This window comes from Harpia harpyja, chromosome 4 (assembly GCF_026419915.1).
Source record: "Harpia harpyja isolate bHarHar1 chromosome 4, bHarHar1 primary haplotype, whole genome shotgun sequence".
NCBI classification, from domain to species: Eukaryota; Metazoa; Chordata; class Aves; order Accipitriformes; family Accipitridae; genus Harpia; species Harpia harpyja.
The window spans coordinates 60123743-60149276 of record NC_068943.1 but is presented as its reverse complement, the minus strand read 5'-3'; the positions used below and the strand labels follow the sequence as shown (position 1 = coordinate 60149276).

The following is a 25534-nucleotide window of genomic DNA, read 5'->3' as shown; positions in this document are numbered from 1 at the left end:
AAGTGCACATCATGCCTCTTCCTCTCAATATTAAACATGCATATTTTTTGCTGTGATGGCACCATAGAGGAGCGTACTTTTATGGACTTTAATAGTAGTTTCACTCTTTTCATTGTATTTTTACTCTTTTCACACCACAGTCAGGCCCCTTGCACCCCTTGGATGCCTCTGCTCCTCCAGAGCAAGGATGTAGACAAACAAAACAACCTGTTCTCAAATAAAGGTACACAAACGTTGAAAGGTAAAAGGAAAGCTGACATGGCAACTTAGGCAGCTTTTAGACCCCAGAAAGCTCAGTAAATCTCATTAAAACCCTGCTAGAACTCTCAGAACTTGAATCCAGCAGTTGGGCTCCATGGCTCCAGCTGTGCTGGGCCAGCACTTGAGAGCAGCATCCTGGCCACAGTGCTCTGTGGGCTTAAGAAAAGCAACCAGGATATGAGTTGTAGGCAGTGATGTCTCCAGTGATGTGACAGGCAGGCAGATGGGTGTCTTTGCAGAGACTTACAGACAGCCTCTGTGAAGACATACCACTACCTAATGGCCCAGGTGGGTTTAACTCCTAATACAGAGCACTTTCACTCCAAGTGGATCTTTGCTCTGCAGCAATGCCACGGATTTTCCTAAGGGACTGCTCTTTTAAAATACGATTTATAAATACAATCTCCTCTCTGCTTAAGAAGATTGTATTTATACAACCTGTCATAAAAACTGCCAGCAATTTTCTGTAGAGAGGAGGAGGAATGAGGAAGAAGGAAGAAGAATAATAGCATTCAGACTTCATTTACCCATGGGAAAGGCTTAGCAAGGACAAAAATGTAGGATTTGATTGCAGATTTGTGGTGGTCAGTCCCAGAGTTGCTGCATAAAGGCGTATTCCTCTGGATACTGCCAGTAACAGGTATACATGAAAAACTGAGAAAATGGTGCTTGATTCTGGGACTCAAGTGTATTGTCAGCACAAAATGCACACCTTCAAATGCCAGGAATTTTCTGGTGCAACATGGGCAACTTCCTTCAGCTGCAGGGAAACTGTGCTGATAGCCAGCTAGGGGAGAACCTCCAATACATCTGTCCTTTGAATCCCCAGTTCAGCCTATCTGCTTGCCATGGTGTTTTTAAGGTTACTACCTTGGCAGTTATCTTGTTTGAACTCTTCGGTTCTTCCTCATACATCCAAAGCATGAAATAGCTTTCTCACCTTTTAAATTCACCAGTCAGGAAATAAGGGACATTTTATTGGCACACTTTTAAAGAACTAGTCAGCATCATCACTTTTTTGCCAGTTGAGTGGCACAGACCTATCCCAAAACAGGAAGCAGATTCTTGCCTAAGTATTGCTGCATAGAAGTTTCTGAGTCAACACTGGTAAGGTCTGGTAGGTGTTAACTTGGTGTGATAATGCTTGTGAGGGATAGGCATCTGGGGCACACCTGCAGAGGAGCCTGCAGTGGGTGGCCAGCAATCCTCATGAGAAACCACGCCTTGGTTTCTGGAAGCTGATCAAGAAAACATCTGAAATGTTGTCTGCCAGATAACAAAAATGAGTTAGGGATAGATTTAAAAAAAAAAATCATATGCTCCTCTTGCCCCAAGCTGGACTGCTGGTGAAAGACTGCAAACTTGGGAAAGACCACTTTGAGGAATGCTCAAAATCTCATGGTGAATTAAACAATTCTGCTTGGTTTTCATCAAAACCTCAGTCCTGTTCCCATTGAGCTCACTGGCAAAACTCCCTCTGCTTCTAACATGGACCAGAACCAGCATCAAAAATTTGTGCTGCCTTATACAAGCCTTGCCACGGGACTGTGTTGCTGGAACTAACTGCTTTCCGATACAGTTCCCAGAGTGGCCTGCACAATTCCCAAAGTGAAAGAAACCATAGCTATAGCAGATACGTTTTCCCAGCAAACAATCAGCTCATTTGGTTATTTGCATAGGTAGTTACCTGAGCTGGAAGTCAGATACACACAATGGGCAAGGAAATAGATGAAGATAGAGGCTGAAGAGGCTAGAATTTACACAGAGGGGGAAAAATCAAGACAAAAACAACAAACCTCAAACCCTTTGTTTGCTCTTGTTGTCTGTCTACACATCTTTGGAGTTCAGCTGCAGGCAGTTAACGTCTAAAATTATGGTAAGATCTTGTATTTTCTTAGATTTTTTCAAAGCTGTGGAAAGGGTTCAGATGCCAAATTTAAGCCCACAGACATAATCTCAGCCACAGCTTTTTTTGTGTTCCCACCATACAAAACAAAGGCAGCTATATTTATAAATAGATTTTCTTGTCATGATGGGTGACTTCAAAAAGCATGGTCTCTCTGTCCCTGGGAAATAGCTGCCAGCTGATTTTCTTCTCATCCTTGCAGAGCAAGGGAGGAGTGGCAGCTTGGCTGGCCGACTTTAGGAAAAGAATTGGAGCTGCCAGACCCAGGTCAGTGCAGTTCAAGCCACTAATTATAAATATTGTCTTTTTGTGTATTCAGGGAAGCCATGACTGTTTCCTTGACCAAGAATATCAGCTACAGTTTCCTGAAGCCATGTAGATATTTTACACCTCACAGGCAAAAGGACCCTCAGGCAGGCAATGATCTTGCCATGCTTCTCCCAGGGACAACACAGGGCACAAACATCATTTTACCCAGGAAGAAAGGGGTGCTCTTAAGGGTAGGGCTTATTCCACTGCACATAAAATCCATCTACAGCCAAGCATCTCCTTTACCCTCCCCTCCTCATCAAGGGAGGAGAAAAGATTTCTCGAACAGGGTTATTCCGAATTGTTTAGGTGTCTGCCTTAGGATGTAATAAGCAGCAAGTCAGACATGCTTGTTGCCCTCCAATGACTGAAAATCTGCTCAGCTTACTTGGACCCAGGAGCCTACACTGTTGGCATTTCAAGGAATGATAGATGAATCTCCCCTACTGCTCCATGAATGCAAAGCCCAGCTCATTGCAAGCATGAACTCAAACTTTTCCAAGGTCAGCTATGTCCTTGTATGTGCTCAGGGAGCCAGTTTCCAACAAGAAAGCTGGAAAAAACTAGCCTCTGTTTTAAGGAGATTATCTTCAACAAAGATTTGTCAAGCTGAACTACAGCAAAGGGTGAAGCCAAGGCATGTGTTCCTGTGACCCAGTTACCTTCAGGAAACCCAAGCAGGACAGAGAGGATTCTGGCTTCTAGCTACAGGAGAGCAGCTGAGCATTAAGACATAGTAACCTATAATTAATTTATTCCCCCAAAGGATAATTATTAGCAATTTTTTTTTTTTTTGCTGCAAAGTAGCAGCCTAATATTGGTGCTGATTTTAATTAACTAGCCAATGGGAGGCAGGATGGGCTGAGGAGAGATTTCATACAAAAGTTAATTAATGCTCTGACCTAGTTTAAAGTGTTGCTTAAGTGGAAATTGGGGGGGAAGTTGAAATCAACCAGTTACAGATTTTTTAGCATCCATATTACCGGTCATATAATGAGTCCTCCCATGTGATCCACATAACTTAAATTAGCAACCTAGAAGAAATTAGTGAACACACAAGAAATAAGGAAGTAATTTCCAAGGCAAACATAGTTCCTTCTTCATGAACACACCTGAGTTAGAAGGGGAAAAAGCCCTTCTTGCTCAAACCAAGCACCTGGTTTATGGCTGAGCTCAGCTCAGGGCACTGCTTAGCCAGGAGGCGGATCTGAGTAGCACCAGTCTGGCTGAACCAAGTAGTGGGACCAAGCCAGTGTCCAGCACATGGGAGCAGAGCTCAATACCTTTGCTCAGTGTTACTTGTAAGAGCTGTACTCCTGGGGGACAGTATTTTGCACCTCGTGGAAAATGTGCTGGGTTTACAGAAGCATCCTGATGATAACTCATTATGTCTTTAATGAGACTATAACTATCTCTTGGTTTGTTCCTTTTGTTCTTCCCAGATCTGTTTTAATCATATGTGTCTCAGATTAATAACTTCTGCTTTGATTTATTTTCCCATTACTGAAAATAAGACACTTGAGGATTTTATTTAATCTTTTTGTTTGTTTTGGAAATAAAAGATGATTTATCTTACTGATCATCTGTAAATTCTTCATATAAAAGAAGATTTCTCCTCATCTCTGAAAACCAGGGCCCTCTGTGGTTCTTGTCTTCGGCCCACAGCTATTTATAACCACCTGCAATCACTTTTGCAAACTGATGCCAATGAATGCAGGACATCATTGATTATTGCCTTATTATTCTTCATTTGCTTGGCACTGCCCCTGTCTTGAAAAGTTAGCCATCTGAACAGGCAGAAAAACCACACTGTGGGAGAAAGGAGGTGTTAATTCACTCCTATTTCACAAGCAGGAGTCTGAGGCAGAAGGACATGAAATTACTTTACCAAGGTCACAGTAGTGCAGAGTCAAACCATCCCATCCTTTGCCCATTCCTCAGCATTACATCATCTTCCTCTCAGCTGGCAAAGTGCAGTTGGGATTATTGAAGTTGGAAGGGCACAGAAAGACCTAATTTTAAAATTAGCGTATCAGGTTAACTGCAGTCTTGTAAGAATCTTTTCCTTTTCATAAACAGCTTCATCAAGGTGGCTGGGAGTCAGATCCTGTACCCAAATTTTGTGAAATGTTGATTCACCAGGCAAGCAGCTCTGTTTGAATCACTGCAAATCACTGAAGCAAATGCTATCTGGCAGCTAAGCATCACATCCTTGTTTAGGTCACTCCATAGATAAGCGGCAGCTTAAACACTCTACTAGTGGAGCTTCACAGCCTTTTCTAGGTCACTTCACAAAAAAACATATAAAATTACTTCTTTGCAAATCACAGCCTAATGTTTTGTTGGAAGCCTGAGGTGACTCCTTCCTGAGAGGCAGGAATTACACACCCTTGGGTTCTGACTTCTCCCTAAAATGCAGCCCAGTCCTAGGTGAGGAATATGTTTAGACCTTTCAGAACCCTATTAAAACCCCTTTGTGTTGAGGATACGCCAAATATCTCTTTTCTCCTTTTTCTGCAGGAACATGTAAATAAGGCATGTTGTCCAGTTGGCATTCAAAGAACACCACGGCTGGAAAGGGTTAATGAATTGTGGCCCTGCTTTTAGCACCTGATTTAGGTAGGGGAGGCAGGTTTCTACAAGAGCAGCGGGAGCCACATTCAGCTCTCTTAAGGAGTTGATCGGTGTTTGTAAATAGCCTTGGGCTTGGGGGAGGCTTTAGCTTCTTGTTGCTGGGATTTTGTCCTGAATAAGGGACCAATGGCTTTCGTAGAACAGCCTGAAGGACTTAGGTGCTGAGTCTGGGGTGGTAGGGAAGGTAAGCTGCCCACCTTTAGTCATCTATTTTACTCTTATTTTAAATATTGTTGCTGTTCCCTTTTCCCTTGCTGTACTGAATATTCTACCATTTTATCTAGTTTTCCTCCATTTCTTCCCTGAATTGAGATGCTTCCTGAATTGATGCCTGCTTCTGGTCCCCTTCGCCCTTCTGCATCAGGGGTGGCTGAAGATCAAAGCTGTGCTGTATGCCTGTGGTAGCCTTGGCATGAGGGGCTTCTAGCCTGTGCTCTGCTGTGCTGCAAGACCCCTGTCTTGCATCTCTTGGGGCATGTTTCGTTTCCATCAGTTCCTTCTTCCTGGCCTCTGGAGGCACAGGAGAGAGGGCCCGGCCTTTTGTAGGGCCCTGCTGATCCCTTCTACCTGAGGCTGTGTACACTAAGCAGAATTAGAAATCATGCAGGTCAACGTGCCCCAGCCATGTCTAAAAGGCAATACTAGTTGTTCTGATAGCTGTTGGCTGCCCTCAGAGGAGGTGCTGTGTCTGCACTAAGGAAACCAAGACATGGTCTTGTCAGGCACATTCACTTTTTGAGGACGATTTTGCGGTGGCAACCACCTTCAGAACAAGACACCTCTCACCTGCCAGGTAGGTGAGCATGCTGCTGAGACCTCTTCTCCATTGGGCTGCTGATGTCCTACCTTGCACATCCCATCTCTCCTCCTGGTTCCTGCCTGCACACTTTGCATACTCCTCTTCCCATCTTGAGAAGGGCACCCCATGAGCTCTGTCACTAAAACTGGGGAGTATTGAGTGGTGGTGTCCACGCCCATATAGGGAGCAATGCTCTTTCCGCTTCTTCCACAAGTACTTCCCGAACACTGGACCTTTGCCCCATGATGCTTGTTTGGGCTTGGCTGCACAGCGATCTCTGGCATGTTCTTGCACAAGATTCTGTGAATATGGCTGAGCTAACCTGGTCCTGGAAAGAGACATCTTTCAGTAATGCCTCTTGTCTTTATTACAGGTTCTGTATTTTTTGTTTACATGGTGATGCTTGATGAACCTCTTAGATCAAAGAAATACTCCCACCCCTCCACTCCATGAGAGATGCAGGGGAACTGAATAGGCAGCTGCTAAGAGATTCCTGGCAGAGGATCTTGCCCTTGGCACCCTGACTCAAGGCACGTGATTGCTTGGCTCTGTCTACAGACACCCGCTTGCGTGGATGCTACGTGGCTTGTTTGTAAATACTGGCAACTCCAGCTGAAAGGTGCCAAGTGCTCACAAGCATCCAGCAGGATGTTGTTGGTGACCTCCTTTGTGAAGAATGTCCCATCATTGGTGCCAGCAACAAAGTCCTGGCATGAGCAGGAGGCGAAAGGACAATGTAATAGTAGCCTCCAACCTCTTGAAGGGCAGTTGAAAAGATGACGGAGCCAAACTCTTCTTGGTGGTGGCAGAGGGTGTAACAGGAAGCAAAGGTCACAAATTGTGGCTTGGGAGGTTCAGGTTGGATGCTGGGGAAAAAAATCCACATGGGGAAGGTGTGCAGCCCTGGGACAGATTACCAGAGGGGTTGGGGGGAACCTCCATCCTTGGAGGGGGTTCAAATATCTGCTAGACAAAGCTGCAGCTGACCTGCTTTAGCACTGGCCATCATTCTCTTCTAAGCAGGAGGTTGGAATAGAGACTTCCAGAGGTCCCTTCCAACCAAATACTCATAGGATGACAATCTCGCCTGTTGGCATGTGCTGCGGGAAGACCTAGGGTGGAGCCTGTGGGTTTGTGACTGCCAAGTCTGACGAGCCCATGTAGTGGGAGGAAGAACCCAAATGGCAGCAGATACTAGCTGGCTCCCAGGCAGCTCGCATGCTGTTCCACCAGCAAGCAACCCCTCTGGCCTTTCTCTAGACATGGGCCAGCTGCAAGGACAGCTCTGTGCTCTGAAAATCCCCTTGCAGCATGGGATGCACTAGAGCTACGAGCAGACAGACAAGATATTTGCCCACTTCTGATGCTGTCATGGGGGGCAGGGGGTAGAAAGAGCTGAAGAGCATCGTGTCTAGTGAACCTGACTTTCTGTGCTAGTAAAAAATCAATGTGAAAGTCCAAGTCTTGATTAAAAGCGATCGTACAATCCTTATCCTCCCTGTCCATATCTTATCCAAGTCTGTCCAGTACCTATGCATGTGTACCTGCTTAAAGTTTATGCTGACATGTAACATATTAACTTCTGTAGCTGGTCAAGGCTAATGACTGCAATAATTCAGAAGTTGTATTACCTCCAGAAATGGAATACCAGCCCTGGAGGTATGTGGCACGTTATCTAGAGCCTATTCTGGGCTTAATTTTGTCTAAAAATTGTATTTAAATGTGTTTTAAAAAATAGCTGTTATATCATTATGGATTGCTAGTCTCTTTGTCATTCAGTATAATGAATCAGTGGTCAGTAATTTCTTGGCAGGCAAGTAAAATTACTGTCTTGAATCATATTTGAAATAAGACAGCATGTACAACCTAAAAGCTTAATGGGTGAGAGACCATGTAAACAGTATGTCATTTTACTTTGGGGGGGGGGAAGGGGGGGCACATGTCATAGCTTAATTTAAAGAGTGCTAGGCCTTTGAGGAAGGAATTGGAGCACTAAGGAAGCAACGTGTTACTGGGAAGCAGTTGTGTGCTAGTCCTTGGTTTTGGGAAGATGGAACCTTATCTGTAATTTTAAAGGCTTACAAAACACAAAAATGTATTTTCAAGGGGAAAATTTGGATGAATCCTGCATCTTGTAGTTACACAAGGGAACTGGATCGGTAACTGTTATTGGTGCTAATGTAAAAATTGTCTGTACTCCACTTGATCGGGGCACCTAAATGTACCATTAGCACTTAGAAGTCTCAAATTAATGAATTAGTATCCATGCTTGTCCTGAATGAGGTAATGTTTTTCCTGCTGATAGGTCGCACTAGATGACAGGAACATGGAGCAATCTCTGCATGGTGAATTTTTGTCCCTCTGATCATACCCCAGGTAAGAAGGGCAAATTTGGGCAGCTATTGCGATCAATTCACAGCCTTCAGTGCAAGGGTTTTGCTGGCACCAGCTTTTGGACTGTGGAAGTCCATCCTTTGCTCACTTCTTGGCCTGACGTAGCTGTGTATCTTCTGGAGCATGCATCACAGCTTGTCACCAGGGACAGATAGCCCTGGTTTGAACCTGTCTGTGCTGCTTCAGCATGCAGTCCTGGCCATTTTAGGGCAGAAGAGGCAGATTTGGCTGTGCTCTGTTCCCTGCCCTAGGGTTTGCCCTACATGTGATGGTTCAGCAGCCCACCTCTTAAAGATTTGGCTGTTGCAGTTGAACCCAAGGTGTTTAGTTTGGGGGTTTTTTGTTGCCTTCAGCAGTCTTTATGATCCACTTTCCTGCAGGTCATGTAGCATGGATATCCTGAGCCATGGTAAATGCAGGGTGCAAGCAGGACTACAGGGTGTAAGCAGGACTGCAGGGCCTTAGCCCTGGGGGGTTGCTCACCAGCAATGGCCCAGCAAGAGCACTTGGCTGGCAAGTGTTTAGAGGCATCATTGCTGCATTGAAGGGTGAGGTCCTGCAAGATGCTGAAGGTTATCAAATGGATCCCCAGTGCCAAACAGGTTCTTCCTCCAAAGCTGGTTGTACAGCCCCTCTAACCCTGTGTGCCACCTCTAGTGCTCCACAGTGAGATGGTTTAGCTGGCACAAAAATTACCTGCTGTGGGGGGAGAAAAGTTGGGCTGGTGGTCCTGCACACTGAATTGGCTCAACCAAGGGGCTTCGGGAACACTGCAGTGAGTGCAAGGAACAAGGTGAGGCTGCTGGTTTTGGTGTCAGCCAGCTGTGAAATGGCACCCAACAGCCCAGGGACCATGATGGAGGGGGCTGAGATGCAGCCATGAATGCAGCAATTTCATGTAATCCTGGGCTTGGACCTGATGCTGGAGCTGCTGGAGACAAATGTGGGGGTACAGCCCTCTGCCAGCATCTCTTGTTACCACTACCCCTGTTTAAAACGGGGATGGCTTTCCCACTGGGACCATCCCCATGGTCTTTTTAGACCTTTAACTCCTTATGACTCAGATTTCCCTTCTGTGCTAAGCATGAATGGCACAGAGACTAGCACCAGCCCTGGTATTGCAATACACATGGAAGGGATGTATATACACCCTTATAAACTTCACAGTAGCTCTCAGTGATGGGAGATCCCACCCACTAAGAAGCATTAGACCTGCTACTTGTTTAAAAAATTTTAAAAGTAAATTATTTTTTTTTTCTCCCCCTTGCCAGTTTTGATTGAAAATTACTTGGGCACTCAAGGAGACATCACTGTGTTACCTTCCTGTGGAAGGAATATCTTCTTTCTGCTGCCATTAGGGTTAAAGTTTGCTTTGAGTGATGTGCTCCTACTAATATAGGTGGGGGTCTCTTACACAGAAGCCCTTTTAAGGGGCATTAAGAGTTGTAAATAGAGCTTTCATTCGTTTCTGAAGACTTCTTTATACTGAAGCCCATGAATCATGCCAGCCGATGCCAGCTTGAGCTCTGATGGCCAATAGTTTCAGTGCTCCACTTAAAGCTCTGCAGGGAAAGTCTCATAGATTTTTAAGTTTTATCCCATTATGGTAAGTTGTCACAAGATTTTAGATGGATTTGGTATTTATGTAGATACAGAGCATCTCTTCTGATCCAGTCGCAGTTTGGACTTCAGATCTAGTCTAGCATTTTTAACTGTGTCTCACAGACTTCTGGATGCTCTACTTGGGGCAGGATTTCTGAAGGGAATATTTTTCCCAACATTTCTCAATGTTAACAGGGAGTTCCCAGCAGGGATATTCCAAGGATATTTTGCATTTTTGTGCTGCTTCATGTCTGTTTAGTTGCCTTTCAGTCCTCAGTAGTTCCTCGACTTTGTGATTACAGTCTCATTTAACATCCTTTGCTATGGAAACTTGTATTAGTGCCAGGGAACTGCGAAGCAAATGCCAATGCAGAGTTTAAGAGTGGGAGGGAAGCATCATGAGACATGATGTTTATGAGGGAAGTGGAAGGTGGAATTCCTTTCATGTAAACCCAAAAATCTGCATCAGTACTTTCATTATATCAAATTTCTCTCCCTGCACCACCCCCCCGGACTTTCTCAGGTTCCTATGGTTTTGGACTTTTGTTACCCTAAGTATCTAATTATTTTCTTAATTTATCCAAGAAATGAAGGGATTTTCTAAAAGAATAATGAGGATATTGTAAAGGAAACAAAGCCTGCTTTGCCAATGCTATCCTCTTCCTCAAAAATGGGTGCATGGGGACTGGAAGGGAGGGGGGAGATGGAGGAAGGGAGGATGCATGTATTGCCAGAGCAACGGTCTTGCAAGAATCATGTAGCTGTTTTAAATTCTGTAAAATGAAACATGCTGTGCTCTAAAATGACAAGATTTCTTTCCAGTCTATGGGAAGTTACTGTTATTTAGTAACTCCAGGTTCCCCTGATGGTGAGTTGCTATTAAATAATGTGACTCATGGAAATTATAGCTCTGTGGAGACCCAGTTCTGGTGCCTAGCCACATGTCACCGTGTGGTACCTACCAAGTGAACAGTCCTGGCTACCTAAAGTGACTGATTTACGGCAATACAGTACTGGTAGGTGGAATGGCTGTTCCAGAGAGCAGCTGTTTTTTAGACTCTGTGACAGATCCCACTAAAATGTTAAACATACCACTGCTCTAATTTCTGATTTAAAAGGTCAAATGGAGGTTAAAATACCTGCTTGGCACTTCTAAGGTACAGACGTGCATGGTTTGGCTGTGACAGTTTTGCCATAGTAGGTACAACCACTTAATACACTAGGCTGAGAGGGCTGGCTTGCTTTCTGAACAACATTGTGACACTGGAAAGAAAGTCACAGACTTTTATGTGGCCAAAGTAGGAACTGGTTGACTTCTCCCAGCTTCAAGTGACTTGAGTTGCTGTGTGTGTATCAAAACTCCAGCTGGAGAAGCAAACAAGTACTTCCCACCATAGGATAAATGAAGAAAGAAAGGTACGTTAGCTCTAGTAAGAAGAAACCACATACAAAAGTAAAAATGGATACTGTATAGAAACCATTCCAGCCCTTGCTTTTTGCATTAGAAGTATGAAAACCGTATGCTCAATTTAAATACAAGCTTCAGTAGTGTTTTGGAGGCCTAAGTGCAGTTACTTCAGTCTCTTAAGTTACTGGTTAGTTCCTTGTTGGTCTTCAAAAATACATTACAAATCTCTTGGCTTGCTTGCCCATACCAGTGCTGCTATTTGGAATGAACTCTTGGCTTGAATCTTTCACAGTTGCAGCAAAAATTGCAATGAGCAGTACCTGCCCTCTGATGCTGAGCCCTGAGTAATTTGGGTCAGAAGAACAGGACTAGCTGGAGCTTCTGGGGTATAACCAAGCCTTTTTGGTTTTCTCTTTCGTGTAGTTGGGGAATAGTGTTTTTCTTACAGAGATTCATCACTGATGCTGTGATCATGCATCAGAAGCCCTACTGTATGCTGTTTTTCCTTGAGATGATTAGCGAAAAGCTGCTAAGCTTACCTTTGTCAGGTTGAATATATATATATGAATTATACATAGAAATTCATCTACTCTAATAGCCACTTGAAAAGCTGCAAAATTTCCTCCAAAATGTCTGCATTCCAAAAATTCAGCTTTTCTTGTCAGCCCCGTCAACATGAGACTTGAAAACATTTGACTTCGATCTTCTGGGTTCGGGTACAAAAGCCTTGCAGTGCAAAGCCACGTGACTGGCAGCATGGTTTGGTCTCTGTGTAACTTCCAGGCAGAATTGTGGTGCAGAAAAGACAGAAGGTTGCTGTCTTCTCCACCTAGAAGGGAGATTTCTGTGAATCTGAGCGCTTGGGATCCAGCATGGTTGTCTCCATTTGGAGGAAAAATTGGTAGTAACAGCCCGATAGGGTTTTGTGGGCTTGTAACAACAAGCCAAGACAGTATTTCATGAATACACAGGGATTTGCTTTGCTCAGGTAGCTGAGTAGCAGACAGACATATCCTACTTCCCAGCTGTTTCTGATGCCTCTAAACACAAACACCCCAGACCCTCTGTTTATTATTGGAGAGGAGCTGTGGTTTGCGAGGTCCTGGAGCTGCCCTCCCTTGGTTTTGAAGACCTGGTCAAAGCAGAGAGCCACAGCCAGCTCAGGCTTCTCAAGTTTCAGGCTGTGCTCATGGCTCTGACATTTTTTCCTCCAAGACTGGAAAAAAAAAAAAAAGTGGTAACACATTAATAAACATTGGGCCTGTTGCTGTCTTGGGATCAGGGACTTGGTGACAGCTAATGGAAAGCCCCAGCAAAACAACATGCAAGCCTATGTTACAGAGCACTTGAGATGCCCTCCTGCGGTGAATGAAGGGCGACAAACTCCTTCATTCCCAATCAGTTGATCCCTTACTAAAACCACAATGGTATCCATGTCTGGGCACACTTCTGCTTCCTTTTTTGTATAAAGAAGGGGTGCAGAAATTCCCCAGGCTGAGGAGCAGAGCACTGCAGTTAGCCACACTTCATCCAAGCCTTTGCTGCATGAGCTTGGCCAGGGTGCAGAAGAGGTGCCCATGCAGAGGCAAGGCTGGGCAGAGCCAGGGAGCCCCTTGCAGGGCCTTGTAAGGCCATCCATCTGAGTTGGGGGTGATTGGAAACTGGCAGTGGGGACAGGACAGAAAGTCAGCGTGAGTGGCTTGTGTGATGCTGAGGAGGTGGCTAGCACTGGGAGCTGGTGATGCTGGTCCAACTGCAGTTGGTAGACTCCATCAGCAAACTTGGATTCTTTGTGGGGGAATAAAGGGTTCTCCCTGCTCCCCCCTCCCCTGCTTTTCAGGAGGAAAAGTTGAAAGTTTGAAGTCACAGTTGAAAGTACAAGAGGAATATCTGCCCGTCTGTCAGTGTAACGTAGCCCTGAGGTATGTGCCAAATTCTATCTACTGCACCCTGGTTTAAAAAGTGCTGAGAGGCCAGGACTTGCAGATCACATCACCCTTGGAAAAGAGGTCTCCACCTGGGGAATCAGCTCTGTTCCCAGAATAATGTAAGCCAGTGACTGAGCCACTACAGCTTTGATTTTTCTTTTTTTTTTTTTTATTAATTTTTTTAATTAGAGGTCTCTTCCCATGCCTGCTTAGGCCAAATTCTGTCAGTGATCCAGTCAATAGCATATAAACTGGTGCAATGTAACTGCAAATAAAACAGAGGGTTCAGTACTGAGAAATGTGAGCATCAAAAACCTCCAAGTAAGTAGGCATCAAGCAATCTCTTAAAAATAGCTAATCTAAAAATAACAGATTAGGGAGGGAGCTCTTCTGAAAAGTAGTTAAGGAGCTTACGTCTGGAGACTAAGGACAAAGAACAGCGCTCTTATCTGTAATGGATCTTTACTTTTAGGCAATATATAAGCCTTAGGCCAGAGGGCAGGGTCTCTTCTGTAGCTGTTCATATGCACGGCCTAAGGCAGTCTTAGTCTGATGCTTTTACCCAAGGAATTCAAGGCCATCTCCAGCTGACTCAGGAACATGGTGTATGAAATCATGCTCCAGCAGGGCAGAGGTCTTTGTGGGGTTCTCCTGCATCAGCCCATGTCCAAAGCTTTCGTCTTCCTTCTCCCAAGCTGTGTCAGCACTGGGAGTGGAAAAGCAGGCTGAACAGCAGTGGGTATGTGCCAGCCCTGGAAGCTGCACGGCTCTTCCTGCTCCAAAAGGTATTACAGGATGGGCTCTCTATACTAATTGGAGGCCATGAATAAATGCAACTAGAAGGACATCAGAAATACTAGCCTAAAGCCAGCAACAAGACTCCAATCTCTTTAAACAAAAAACATTGTTGGCTTAAATCTTACAGTAGTAGTGGGGGCTTTTGGAGCTGTGAGGGTTGAAGCTGGAGGTGAGTGTGATAGCTTGGTGTTCCTTCTGAGGTGGTCGTGTGGATTTATTGCATGATAGCATGTTCTCGGTGTTGGTGACACTGGAACAGGATAGCTCATGTGAACACTCACAAGCAAGCTGAAGGCTGCTACAGACTGAGGGGAATATCAGTTTATGCATTAATGTAGCACTCCGCCAGGTTTAGCTTTGCTTCCCTGTTGATCTCCAGGCTGGGGGACAATTTTCATTGCGCTTCTACTCTACTGACAGCTTAGAAGAGGAAGGCCCCAAACCACTCTCTTACTGCTGAATAGCCCAAAGCAAAAAGGTAGCAGCAAAGAGAAGCCTTTCCTTTCCTCCTGGCATAACTGCTAGGCCTCCCAGGGAAACCAGCAGGACTTTGTGAGCATTTCACAGCTTAGGAAAGAGCCCTGCCCTGCCCAGGTGGAGTACTGGAGAAGAGCTGGAAGCCAACAGCTCTCTGAGCATTTTCTAGCTGCCTTTTTTTTTTTTCCCCCATCAACAGCACATCTCTGCAGAGAGTTAGAGCTCAACAGTGTGCCTTTCACGTAGGGGCACTGATACACACCTGGCTTTTGATGGGCTTTAGTCCTTTAGCTGTGACTCAGCCAGTGTGCAGGCACTAGAAGAGGATATTTCTTAAACAGACCTTAGCAGAGGGCCAGATTTTAGCAGCCATAACCTCATAAAAAGAAATTATGGGAAAAAGTGTAACTACTCCAACCCTCCCCCGCCCCCCCCAAAGCCCCAACCCACCCCACCATAATGTATGGGGCAGGTAGTAAGACTGTTGTCTCAAATCAAGATACACTGAATGCGATCAGAATGAAGCCTCCATTTTAAGTTATAAAAATGCTCTCCTAGAATTGATGTGTAAAATTAATACCAAAGCCATTGTCAATCCTATGCCCTATGAATGAGAACTCAGTTAAGGTCAAATGATATGCTGACAACTGCAAAAACTAGTTAGAAGCTCTATGAAGCAATACAGTGGAGAGAACTGCTGGGGGAGCAGATAATGTGTTTGAGCAGAGGGTGATTTTCTTCCAGCACTCCAAGCTTTCTGGCCTTCAGTTTCACTTCATTCATCATAACCCCACTTGTAGGACTGGAGCCCCCTTTTAGCACTGGAGGAATTCTAGTGGAGAGAAGTGCATGAATACTACAGTTGATACTTTTGCTGGACCTCTGTACTATATCAGGCACTGGAAAATCCAGACGAGAAGCCAGACTTTATTTCCTGTTCTCCTGGGACTATTTACTTCAAGCAAGGCTGGAAGCATCTTTTGGAAATTCCCTAAAGGCCCAGCAGTATGAGAACATGACAAATCCTTGGTGGATATTTATGTGTGTATAGACATACGTAGGTCCAGCTGTAACAATTTCCATCCAGATCCTAGGAGTACAAGAACTGGAAACTCAGACACACACTCCCTGCCAGAATTAAAGGAGTCCAGTTGCTGGCTGGTGTGTACGGTGACTAAGCTGAAGAGACGGTTCATAGGGTAGAAATAAGAATGAAAGGGGATAAACAGCAGAGGATAAACCAATGCTTAAAGGGTTATTTTGCCCCAAAGGGAGACTGGGAGATGAGCCTTGATATGACCTGCCCTGTTACTCCAAATATCTCTGCTATTTCTATGTGCTTCCTTCATCATGGCTGCAAAGTGCAGGATTGCCATCGGGCAGCAGCTGTGGCACGGGCAGAGCAATTAGGATGTACAAAATCAGTGGGTAGCAGGAATGCAAGTGAAGCACATGGGTGTGGAGACTTAAATAGAAATACATTGCAAGAGGAGAAGTCTGGAAGAAGGAAATACAACGCTAGTTAAGACAGACCCAAGTTGTGCTTAGGTGCAAGATGAGAGCTAAGTTAGTGTGCTTCATGTCTATCCTTGATCACATAATGCTTTTGTTTTATGGTTAGTGAACGATGACATAGAAGGGCTCTTTGTAGGGAGGACATGAGGCCCCACAGAGCCCTACATCTGCATCTACTGTGCTAAAAGCTTAAGCAGAACAAGAATAATAGTGTTAGCATCCTAAAAAACTTTCCTTCAAAGTGGATTCAAGCAGCAGCAGATGCAAAGGGGTTAGCCCAAAAAAGAAGAGAGGTGGTATCAATCAGAGAGGTAGGAGCAATGCTTCTGTGCCCATTCCAGCAAAGGCTCTCAAAGGAGAGAGTCAGGATTTGGTACAGGATTGTAAGAAAAAAAATTTGGCTCCTGCTTGTACTGGAATATCCCCAACATTCACATTTTCAATCCTTTGCCACAGAAAACTACTTTTTGAAGAGAGAGCGAGTTTCTCTTGAAATCACAAAATTCCAAGACATAGTATTAATACATGAACTGGCTACCATGATTTCATGTTGAGTTTAGAAGTGGCACCTTAAAAAGTCAGATACTGCTGGCAGACCCACTGCAACAGATTCACAGGAGGGGAAAAAAAAAAAGAAGTCAATTTACTGCTATGTGGTACAGCAGAAATGACATTTGGTCTTTGAAACCTCCCATATTTTAGGGTGTTGACTGCAGCAAGCAAAAGGCTTAAACTCCTAGTTACTGAAGGAGGAAGCAAAAAGCATTACTTGTCTTACAGCCAGGGAAGAGAAGGCCAAGAATTTTTCAGATGCCTGGCTGACCCACTTTTTGTAATGTAGACAACTGCTTGCTGTTCGTAACCTTAACCTGTCTTGCAGAGAACTACAGTTACCAGAGTACATTTTATGGGGTTGGGGTAACTTGGCAGATGCCTACTTGACTATGCATGAGAAGGACAAGTAAGATAGCTTATACGTTGACCTTAGTGTTAACCAGGAACCTGAATCAGCAGTAAGTGCTCTGTGATAGTTCAGTCCAAACTCTGCAAGGCATTAGCCCTGCAGGTATCACTGGTTGGAGATAGTAATGACAAAGAGGGTTATTTCAGTTTAAGTGGAACTGACCCTTTAGAAGGAGGTTTGCTGGTTTGAATGACTGCCTTTGATGTGGCAAAACATGAAACACACAATGTCTTTTTATGTGGTCCTGGAAACTTAACTGCAGCAAATGTGGAGGGACTAGTAATACCCTTCATCTGAACAGCTAACACATAAATCAATGAGTTTTAGGGCAACCAAACCCTTTTGGGGGGGCAGTTGCACAGGTACGATTTGGGTTTTTTTTCCAGGTAAGCAAGTATATTCCCCCAAGTATGCTAACCCAGGTCTGGCCTTGGTAGGAATCAGGATGGATAATACACCTAGACCAGGGATCTTGGAGGTGCTCCTTGTGTGTCTGCTGTCATAATGAAGCTTTTATAACTTTTGTCTCTGCAGCTGAGCTGCACTTTCCATGCTGTATTATGGTGTGCACACAAAGGACACGGCTATAGGTGAAGGGATGATGATCATGCAACAAGTTACTTGAGAATGCCAGGTGTCTTACCTTTTACGGGGTGGTGGGGTGGTGGAAAAGAGCTTTTCTTCCAGCCTTCCTCTGCCCTTTGCTATTTGCAGTACCACCAGCAAACCTCACTAGTCTAGAAGGAGTGGAGATGAGTTGCCAAGTTGCAGTTTCTCATTTCATGGGTTCGAAGAGCTGTTTCTCATATTGGCTTGCCTGAAGCCTAAAAACACTCATTCCTGGGTAACTGCAAGAGGCTTTTCCAGAGCAGAGGCCAGTAAAGCACTGTCTGCAGGACTTGGGGAAACTTCAGAATGGGAATCCAGTACAGCCTGATTCTCCATCCATTTTAGTAACAGTCTCTAGAGCTGGGAAGTAAAACGCATGCAAATAATAGATTTAAATATACTGATATTCTTTCTTGCTTTCAGTATTGAGAAGAAGGGGCTAGTTCATTGTGAGGAAGTGAACTCAAAACACTTAAGTATGCAAACTACAAAGTTTGGTTTAATCATTTCTATTAAACAACAGAACAATCTTCGTATAATTCAACAGTGAGAAAATCAACCTTGTTTGTGTCTCCTTATCATCCCTTCTGCCCTGGGCACTTCCTGCTGAATAGAAGCTATTCAGCTGTTACTCTGTTTTCATTGTACTAAATTCACTTCTAGCTATTGTGAAAGAAGGAAGTGAGTAGACAGAGTAGCTCCCTTGTGGTGTGACAGTGGGAAAGGACTGAAAAGACATAAACTTGCTAGTTCTGCTGTTTATGATGACAGACTTGTTTTCTTCATGTTATGCATTAAGTTTTTAAAATGGTAAGTTGGCAGATACATATTAGCTTCAATGACATGAAACCATACAGCTTAAGACTCTGGCCCTGAGACTGTCAACACTCTGAAAACTCGCATTGCAACAGAGCTGCAGTAGTCAGAAAATGTATTTCCTTTTCTCCATGTGTAACTCTCAGTAGTTTGACATTTGGTAAATGTCAAGTGTGGGGTTTAATTCTGTGTTTCCTGGCTTTCGTGTACCTTCCACTTTAACCAACTTCAGACATGGCTGCTGGTGTAGTTTTATTATGTGCTAACATTAACACACTGATAAAAAAAAGGAGCATAGTACGCACTTACAGACTTGCCCTAAATACTGTAGGCAAATGTAATCTTTTTGCTGATAATGCAGTCCATAAGGAATAAAGGTAAAGAGTGTAGATTACAATGGCAGGAGGACCAGGGGAGTGCACTGATCTGTCGGGAAGGCACAGGACCTCTCCCTTCTGGTCAGGAAGAGGAGGGAAATGAAAGTAAGTTCAAAGATTGGTTGTCCACCTAACATGACAAATGGAAACTGGTAAGCTGGAGATGTTTGTTAATAAGCACTATGGCTTCCTTGTCAGTTCTGATTGCTGGAGCTCCTTGCTTTTCCAGGAGCCAGCAGTACCTACCAGCGGTGTTCCCCACTGCCAGAGTTTTTCTAATGGCAGAGACGTGGGATGATCCAGTGGGGTAAAATCACAGAGATGTGCGATTTCTGGATGCTGTAATATTGCATGTGCTTCCATAGCTAAATAAAGCAGGTCCACTGATGTTTTGCATTCCCCAGCTCAGCTCCGGCCCCGAGGGATGGGTAGTTCTTGGGGACAGACAGTGAATGGCAAGCGGTAGCCTGGCACTAGAGCAGTGTCTGGGTTTAGTGACAGCCCAGGAGGTGGCTAGGTTTGCATCTCTACTTGTGTGGTGACCCCAAAAGCCTAGGCCTGGCTCGAGGGAGGCTGTAAGTGCAAGGCAGAGTCACAGCTGCTGTGCCTGAAAAGCAGACTCAAAGGCTCTCCCTGTGGGAACCTTCCCCGGCTTGAGCCAGCTCACCTGGGAGAAAAACAAAGCCCTTTTGGCAGCCACAGGACTTCGAATTTATTTTCTTCCTTTTAACGACTTCCTTCTAAACACATCAGTTTACCACCAGTAACTTCGCAGTCCAAAGGCTCTTGGAAAAAAATACCAGCTCCTTCCCAGTCTCCCTGGTGGCACGTGTGCCAAGAAGCATAGCCAGCTCTCCCCTGGCAGCACTTCTCCCCGGCAGGCTGGCCAGCAGCATTCCTCCCTGCCTGCCTGCCCAGACAATAAAAGGGGGTGCTCCCTGACCTCCGCCGGTGGCAGTGTCTCAGGATGTCTGGCTGTGCCACGCACACTCTGTCAGGCAGCACTGCAATATATTCTTTTTGCTGGGAAAGCATCTGGCATGTGTCCGGGAGCACTCACTGCACCACTGTTAAGAGGGTCAGGATGTCTGTGTCACTCCCCCATGAGTGCCGCTGGGGTCCTTGGTCACCATGCCTGTTGTGGCCGTCACGGCATGTGCCGAAGTGATGTGTACGCCCCAAATCCAGCGTGGTTTGTATCCTATTTCCCAGCAGGGTTTGTGACACTTCCACCATGCTGCCTCTTAAATTCCTCGGTGCCATGTGGGAGAGCGTGGACAGCCTTGGCAAGCAGCAGCCGATGACTGGCCTCACGTTTCCTTGACCTCCATCAGAATTATTGTAGATGAGCTCTGTCATCCCTAGGAAGAAGACTCACAGCCTACCCACCTGCTTACATCCCCGGTGAGAATTGTGTTTAGTTTTTCTACGGGCCCCGCTATGAAGTTTCCACCCTTGCCGACCCAGCACAGCCCTGAGCTCCACCACTGCTCAGAGCTTTTCAGGGCTGCGCCTTGGGTCGGGGCTCATACAGTGGCGGTGTAAAACGACCAAGTCCTGAGCAGGCCAAGACAAAACCCGTGTGCAGGCACGGGGTGGTACTGCAGGCAGCCCCGCTTCTGCCTCGCCTCGCCCAGGTGAGGGGTGGTAGCACCAAAACCTCTCCCCTCTGAATTCAGAGAATTAAAACCAAGTTAAATGTGCTTTGAGGAAAACCTCACCGGAAACAGCTTTGATACTCCCCCCCCCGCCATATTTCTGCCCGCACAAAGCCCGCCCGCAGCCCCGCTGGGGGGCCCCGACCCAGCCGCCCCCAGGGGCGGACCCACCGCCCGCGCAGACGCTCTCGCCGGCTCCGGGGGGCCTCGTCTGCCGTTGCCGCCCGGGTCCGTGTCAGCGTGGGCTTCGCTGTCCCCCCAACCCTACTCCGCAGCGCCGTGCCCGCGGCTCGTGCGGCCGCGCCTGCCCGCAGCCAAGATGGCTCTCCCCGCTTCACCTCGCCCGTTGTCGACATGGCGGCCGGCGGCGTCGGAGCGGGAGGGCCCTGCCCGGGCCCGTCATCTCCCGTCCAGCAGCGGGGAGGAAGGCCTGAGGGGGGCTGTGGGGGTACGGCCCGGCCCGGGGCAGCCCTGGCATGCTTTTGGCTTTCCCCTTTTGTTTTGGTCTCCGTGGGGTGCTGCAGCCTGCTTTTCTCCTCAGAAAGCGGTGGGGGGGGCAGAGGCAGCAGCCATGGCAAGGCTGCAGGGGGTTCTGGCTTTTTGGGGGGGGCTGGTCTATGTTGCTCTTGTTTCCCTTTGCTGCCAAGGGAGCCGTTATTGAAATAACACATGTCTCTGCCTGCAGGAAAGGGGGCAAAAAACAAGGCTGAGAGGAGAAGAACCCCCTCTCCTGCACCCTCCAGAACCAGTTGAGCAGGGCAGCCGGTAAGGTCAGCGTCTCGCACCTGCCCATTGCACACCCCATGGCACACCACCAACCTGTCGTGTTTCCGTAGGACCAGTGGCATGCATTTGTGAAATTCCTGGTAGCAGCGCAGTGCCGGCAGTCAAGGGTGACCTGGAGGAAAATTCAGTTTTTCCCTGCAAGTATGTTTGTCCTGGTTGCTCACTGAAAATAATGAGGTAGTAGTAGAGGGTGGGAAACAGGATTTGGGTTTCATGGGCCTGTGGCTTGCTCCACACACTGAGTTACATAGCTATCTTAAAACATGTTTCCTGGTCGAGGTTTGACACAGCACAGGCTATCAGTGTTTGGCGTCGAAGCACTGCTAGATAAACCTGTTGGAGAAATACCTGCTCCTCCGCAAGAGGGAGGAAAGGATGGCAGCTGTAATTCACTTCTCTGCTTTACGGGTTTTGAATAAGCAGCCCATCTGGCAGCTTCTTGTAAAGAAAATCTTGGCTTTATATTAGAGTGTACCAGCCCCTTTCCAGGAGGTCTCCATTACTGTCAAAAGATTCAAGGGCATTACTAGATGTGCAGTTTCTGATTTCTAGAAAAAACTTTTCTCTGTGCCAGACCCAATAAACAGTGGTATTATGTGATGACTGACTGTTGACATCAGCTGGCATATGTGCTTTGAAAGGTCACACTGTCAGCCCAATCAGCTGATGCAAAGCATGTAACTGACCTGTTTGTTTCATTCCAGCAAGCTGGGATTGACAAACCACAAAGGAAGGAGGAAGGGATCCTGAAGCAGTAACAGACTGTTTGTTCCCGGGCTCTGTCCAAGTGGACTGCTTCCGCATCAGTGCTGTTCCCAGGTATGGCACAGGCATAATATTGTGTCTCTTTCATGTGCCTGAAGGCGCAGGGCTGAGCTGAGGTCTTGCTTATCCTCAGAAACGAGTCTCACCATCAGTTTTGGGAGTAGGACTGCTGTATACTTGAGTTAGGACTAGAGGGAGCTGATCCAAGGGAAATGTTTTTTTGTTTTGTTTTTTTTTTTAAAAAGGTGATTTGTTTTATCTGAACCTGATCATCACCTGGCTGCATATGTTGTTAGCCCTGTCGTGGCAATACAAGGAAGGAGGCCGGCACAGGCAGCTGGCAGAGGTGGCCAGGATCACAGCAGCCCATATTAATGACAGCCTTGCCACAGCAGCAGCTCCTCTTGCTATAATCTCCCGCTTGCCCTTGGAGGGATAGCATTGGTTGGGTTTTTGGTGTGGTTTTTTGTTTTTTTTTCCCAAACCAAGGACTGAAATAGGCAGTTTTGTTCTTTTAAAATATTCATATACTTAAAAAGCAGCACAAATCATGAAGACAGTATTTGAGGAAAGCTTCTCCTTCCCTGTGTTCCTTACACAGAGATCATCTGTGTTTCTGGACATGAAGAGCGATGGAGGAGAAACTTCTCTCTGAAGTGACTGTTGGGCAGCAGAGGGTTGTATACTTTGTTTTGTTTTTAATATTGCACTCGTGTTTTTCCTGGAAACTTTCTGTGAATGCTCTGACCTTGCCTGTCCCTCCAAGGCAAGGCAGCTGGTCTCCTCCTGTATCACAGCCAACATCTCCACTTTGTTCATTAGCGAGTTAGTCAGCATTCTGCAAAGGTCAGAGGTGAATCTTAGCTACAAGTTTACTCAACATAGAAGCACCTAAGGAATGGTGTGGTTTTTAAAAAAAATCTGCATGGAGGTATTTGCTTCATTTTTCAGTACTAATCCCTTCTAGGGATTTCTTCGGCCCCTGTGGCTGTAACATTCCTCACTGACAATACCCCTGAGATAAGAGTGTGTTGCCTTCTTAGTTTTATAGAAGAGGAGATAAATGTGAGCCTGCAGGGTCCCAAGCCATTGCCTCACCACTGGATCTGGTTCTTCTGTCTCTCACTGTAAAGAGTGATAACTCTTTACCAAAATAGCAGAAGGATACAGCTGGTGGAGGGGGCAGCACAGGTAGCCACAATCTGCTTTTTTTTATTGCATATAAGTAGACAAAACAGATGAAGGAAGAAACTTGCACAAAATCCCCTGGAGTCTCTGGAAGAGCTGGGAACTAAATTCACATTTCACAAGAAACAGTCTTGTTCTGTCCATGTTTTTTCCATGAAAAGCTTCATCAGTTACTTGAGTGAGGTGAAAAACCACGATGTCAGCTCACATTTACCACACTCAATCTCATCATCAATGCCTGGTGGGTGTTTAAGTGAAGCTCCTGCCTGAAAGTCCTTCTGGCATATGTCCTTGCAGTAAGGACTGAGTGTCGTGGTTTAACCCCAGCCAGCAACTAAGCACCAAACAGCTGCTCACTCACTTCCCCTCCACCCAGTGGGATGGGGGAGAGTATCAGGAAAAAAGAGTAAAACGCATGGGTTGAGATAAGAACAGTTCAACAGAACAGAAAGGAGGAAACTAGTACTGGTAATAATAACAATAATAAAATGACAGTAATAATAAAAGGATTGGAATATACAAAACAAGTGATGCACAATGCAATTGCTCACCACTTGCTGACCGATGCCCAGTTAGTTCCTGAGCAGCGATCCCCCCAGGCCAACTCCCCCCCAGTTTATATACTGGGCATGATGTCACATAGTATGGAATAGCCCTTGGGCCAATTTAGGTCAGCTGCCCTGGCTGTGGCCCCTCCCAACTTCTTGTGCCCCTCCAGCCTTCTTGCTGGCTGGGCATGAGAAGCTGAAAAATCCTTGACCTACTATACACACTACTTAGCAACAACTGGAAACATCAGTGTGTTATCAACATTCTTCTCATACTGAATCCAAGACATAACACTATACCAGCTACTAGAAAGAAAATTAACTATTCTAGCTCAAACCAGGACACTGGGTCAATTCCTCTTCTATTTGGTATTGCTAGAGGCATGAGCTGGAGTACAACAGTACTCTGCTCAGAGCCTTTACTGTTAGTGGAGAGTCTCAGCTGCCTTACAAGGAGTTACACACGGTGGCCAAAGGCTAGTGGCTGAGGTATCGGGTGAAAACTGAGGGTGTTTGGGGCTCTTTTGCATCCTTCCTCGCAGGTGTCTTTCCTTGAGAGCCTCTCTTAACGAGTCAGTGCTAATCATGCTTTAGCCCAAGGATTCCTGCTTGCTCTCTCTGTCATTCTGTGACCTCCTGCCCCACCAAGTTTTTGCCTTTCACTCCTCTCCTGCCCCAGACACTTCTGTGGCTGTGCTTGGAACTGCTGGACTGGAACACTTTAGTTTCATCCTCTCCAAAAGAGTCGCCCATCCAGTGTGGCCCTTGATGTGGAGCTGGGTGGCACCCGCCCTGTCCTGCTCTCCACCCAGCTATGTGTTCCTGCCCTCTGTAGTGGTGGACTGGTTGAGAAAGATCAAGAGAAGGGTGTTGGGATGTGGGGATGCTTCAACCACAGCTTTCCAAAGTGCTGTTCACAGGGTATACAACACAGCTGCCCTAGTGTCTCCACACCAGGAAATCCTTGCCATCCCTGTGAGATTGAGACTACCAAGTTTTAAGATGCTCTTTCCTTCTGCTAGTGAGCATGATGAACTTCATCAACTGAGCCAGGAGGGATGGGTTTAACTTGTGACTTCTAGAAGCATCAGTGGAAAGGGACCCTGTAGAACATGTTTCCTTTTAAATTGCACACATAAGATACCCTGAAGGGAATAGTCTCCAGAGCTTTCTGGTTTTGGGGCCTGAATCTGTACTTCTGGGAAGCCTCTAGAAAAGCCAGATTTGTTGTGGCCTCCTGGTTATCCTAGTTAGGGCTGAGGGCTGTTGTCTATGGGTTTTGCTGTTGTTCTTCCTTTGCATCTTTAAATTTGCTCTTATTTTCTTAAGTGAAGTAGGAATATGCTAGAACAGCTTCTCTCAGCTCATAAAGCAGTGCTAAAATGCCCGATCATTTGTGTTGACTTCTGCTGAGATTTTCATGCTCTAAAAACCCAGCTCAGTCGCATTTGTGTCTCTGCAGTGGGACTATGGAAGGAAAAGAGACATCACCAAGTCATCACTCAGAGGAGAGCAGCATATTGGACCTACCGTCTGTTTGTGACCTAGCAGAGCACTTTCTGCCTCCACACAGCTCTGAAAACAGTGAGGAGCTTTTTCATTCTGTGGATACTTTTCCCTCTCCACCCACAGGTAACAGCTTCTGCCTCTCCGCATGCTCTTTCTTTAGCCAGTGCATTATCTATTTAGGCAGTGTGTCATTTGACTGAGTAACTGCAGTCTGATGCTGGTGCATATCTGCCTTGTCTTAAAACACAGTTTACCAGAACTACAGTCTGTTCCAGCTGGACAG

General features: G+C 45.9%; 1 protein-coding gene across 2 annotated transcripts in view; it reads left to right on the top strand.

Moving 5' to 3' along the window:
- SHLD1 (shieldin complex subunit 1) overlaps positions 1 to 25534 on the top strand; it is a 95506-nt gene that overhangs the window by 13494 nt on the left and 56478 nt on the right. The window contains exons 6-8 of one of the 2 annotated variants that reach the window (XM_052784264.1): positions 21141 to 21382; positions 21946 to 22060; positions 25205 to 25374. In XM_052784264.1, the coding sequence (XP_052640224.1) occupies positions 25212 to 25374 (163 nt within the window). In that variant the 5' untranslated portion in view covers positions 21141 to 21382; positions 21946 to 22060; positions 25205 to 25211. Of the gene's footprint in view, positions 1 to 21140; positions 21383 to 21945; positions 22061 to 25204; positions 25375 to 25534 lie in introns of those variants that run through there. The other variant, XM_052784265.1, reaches the window with a different exon arrangement.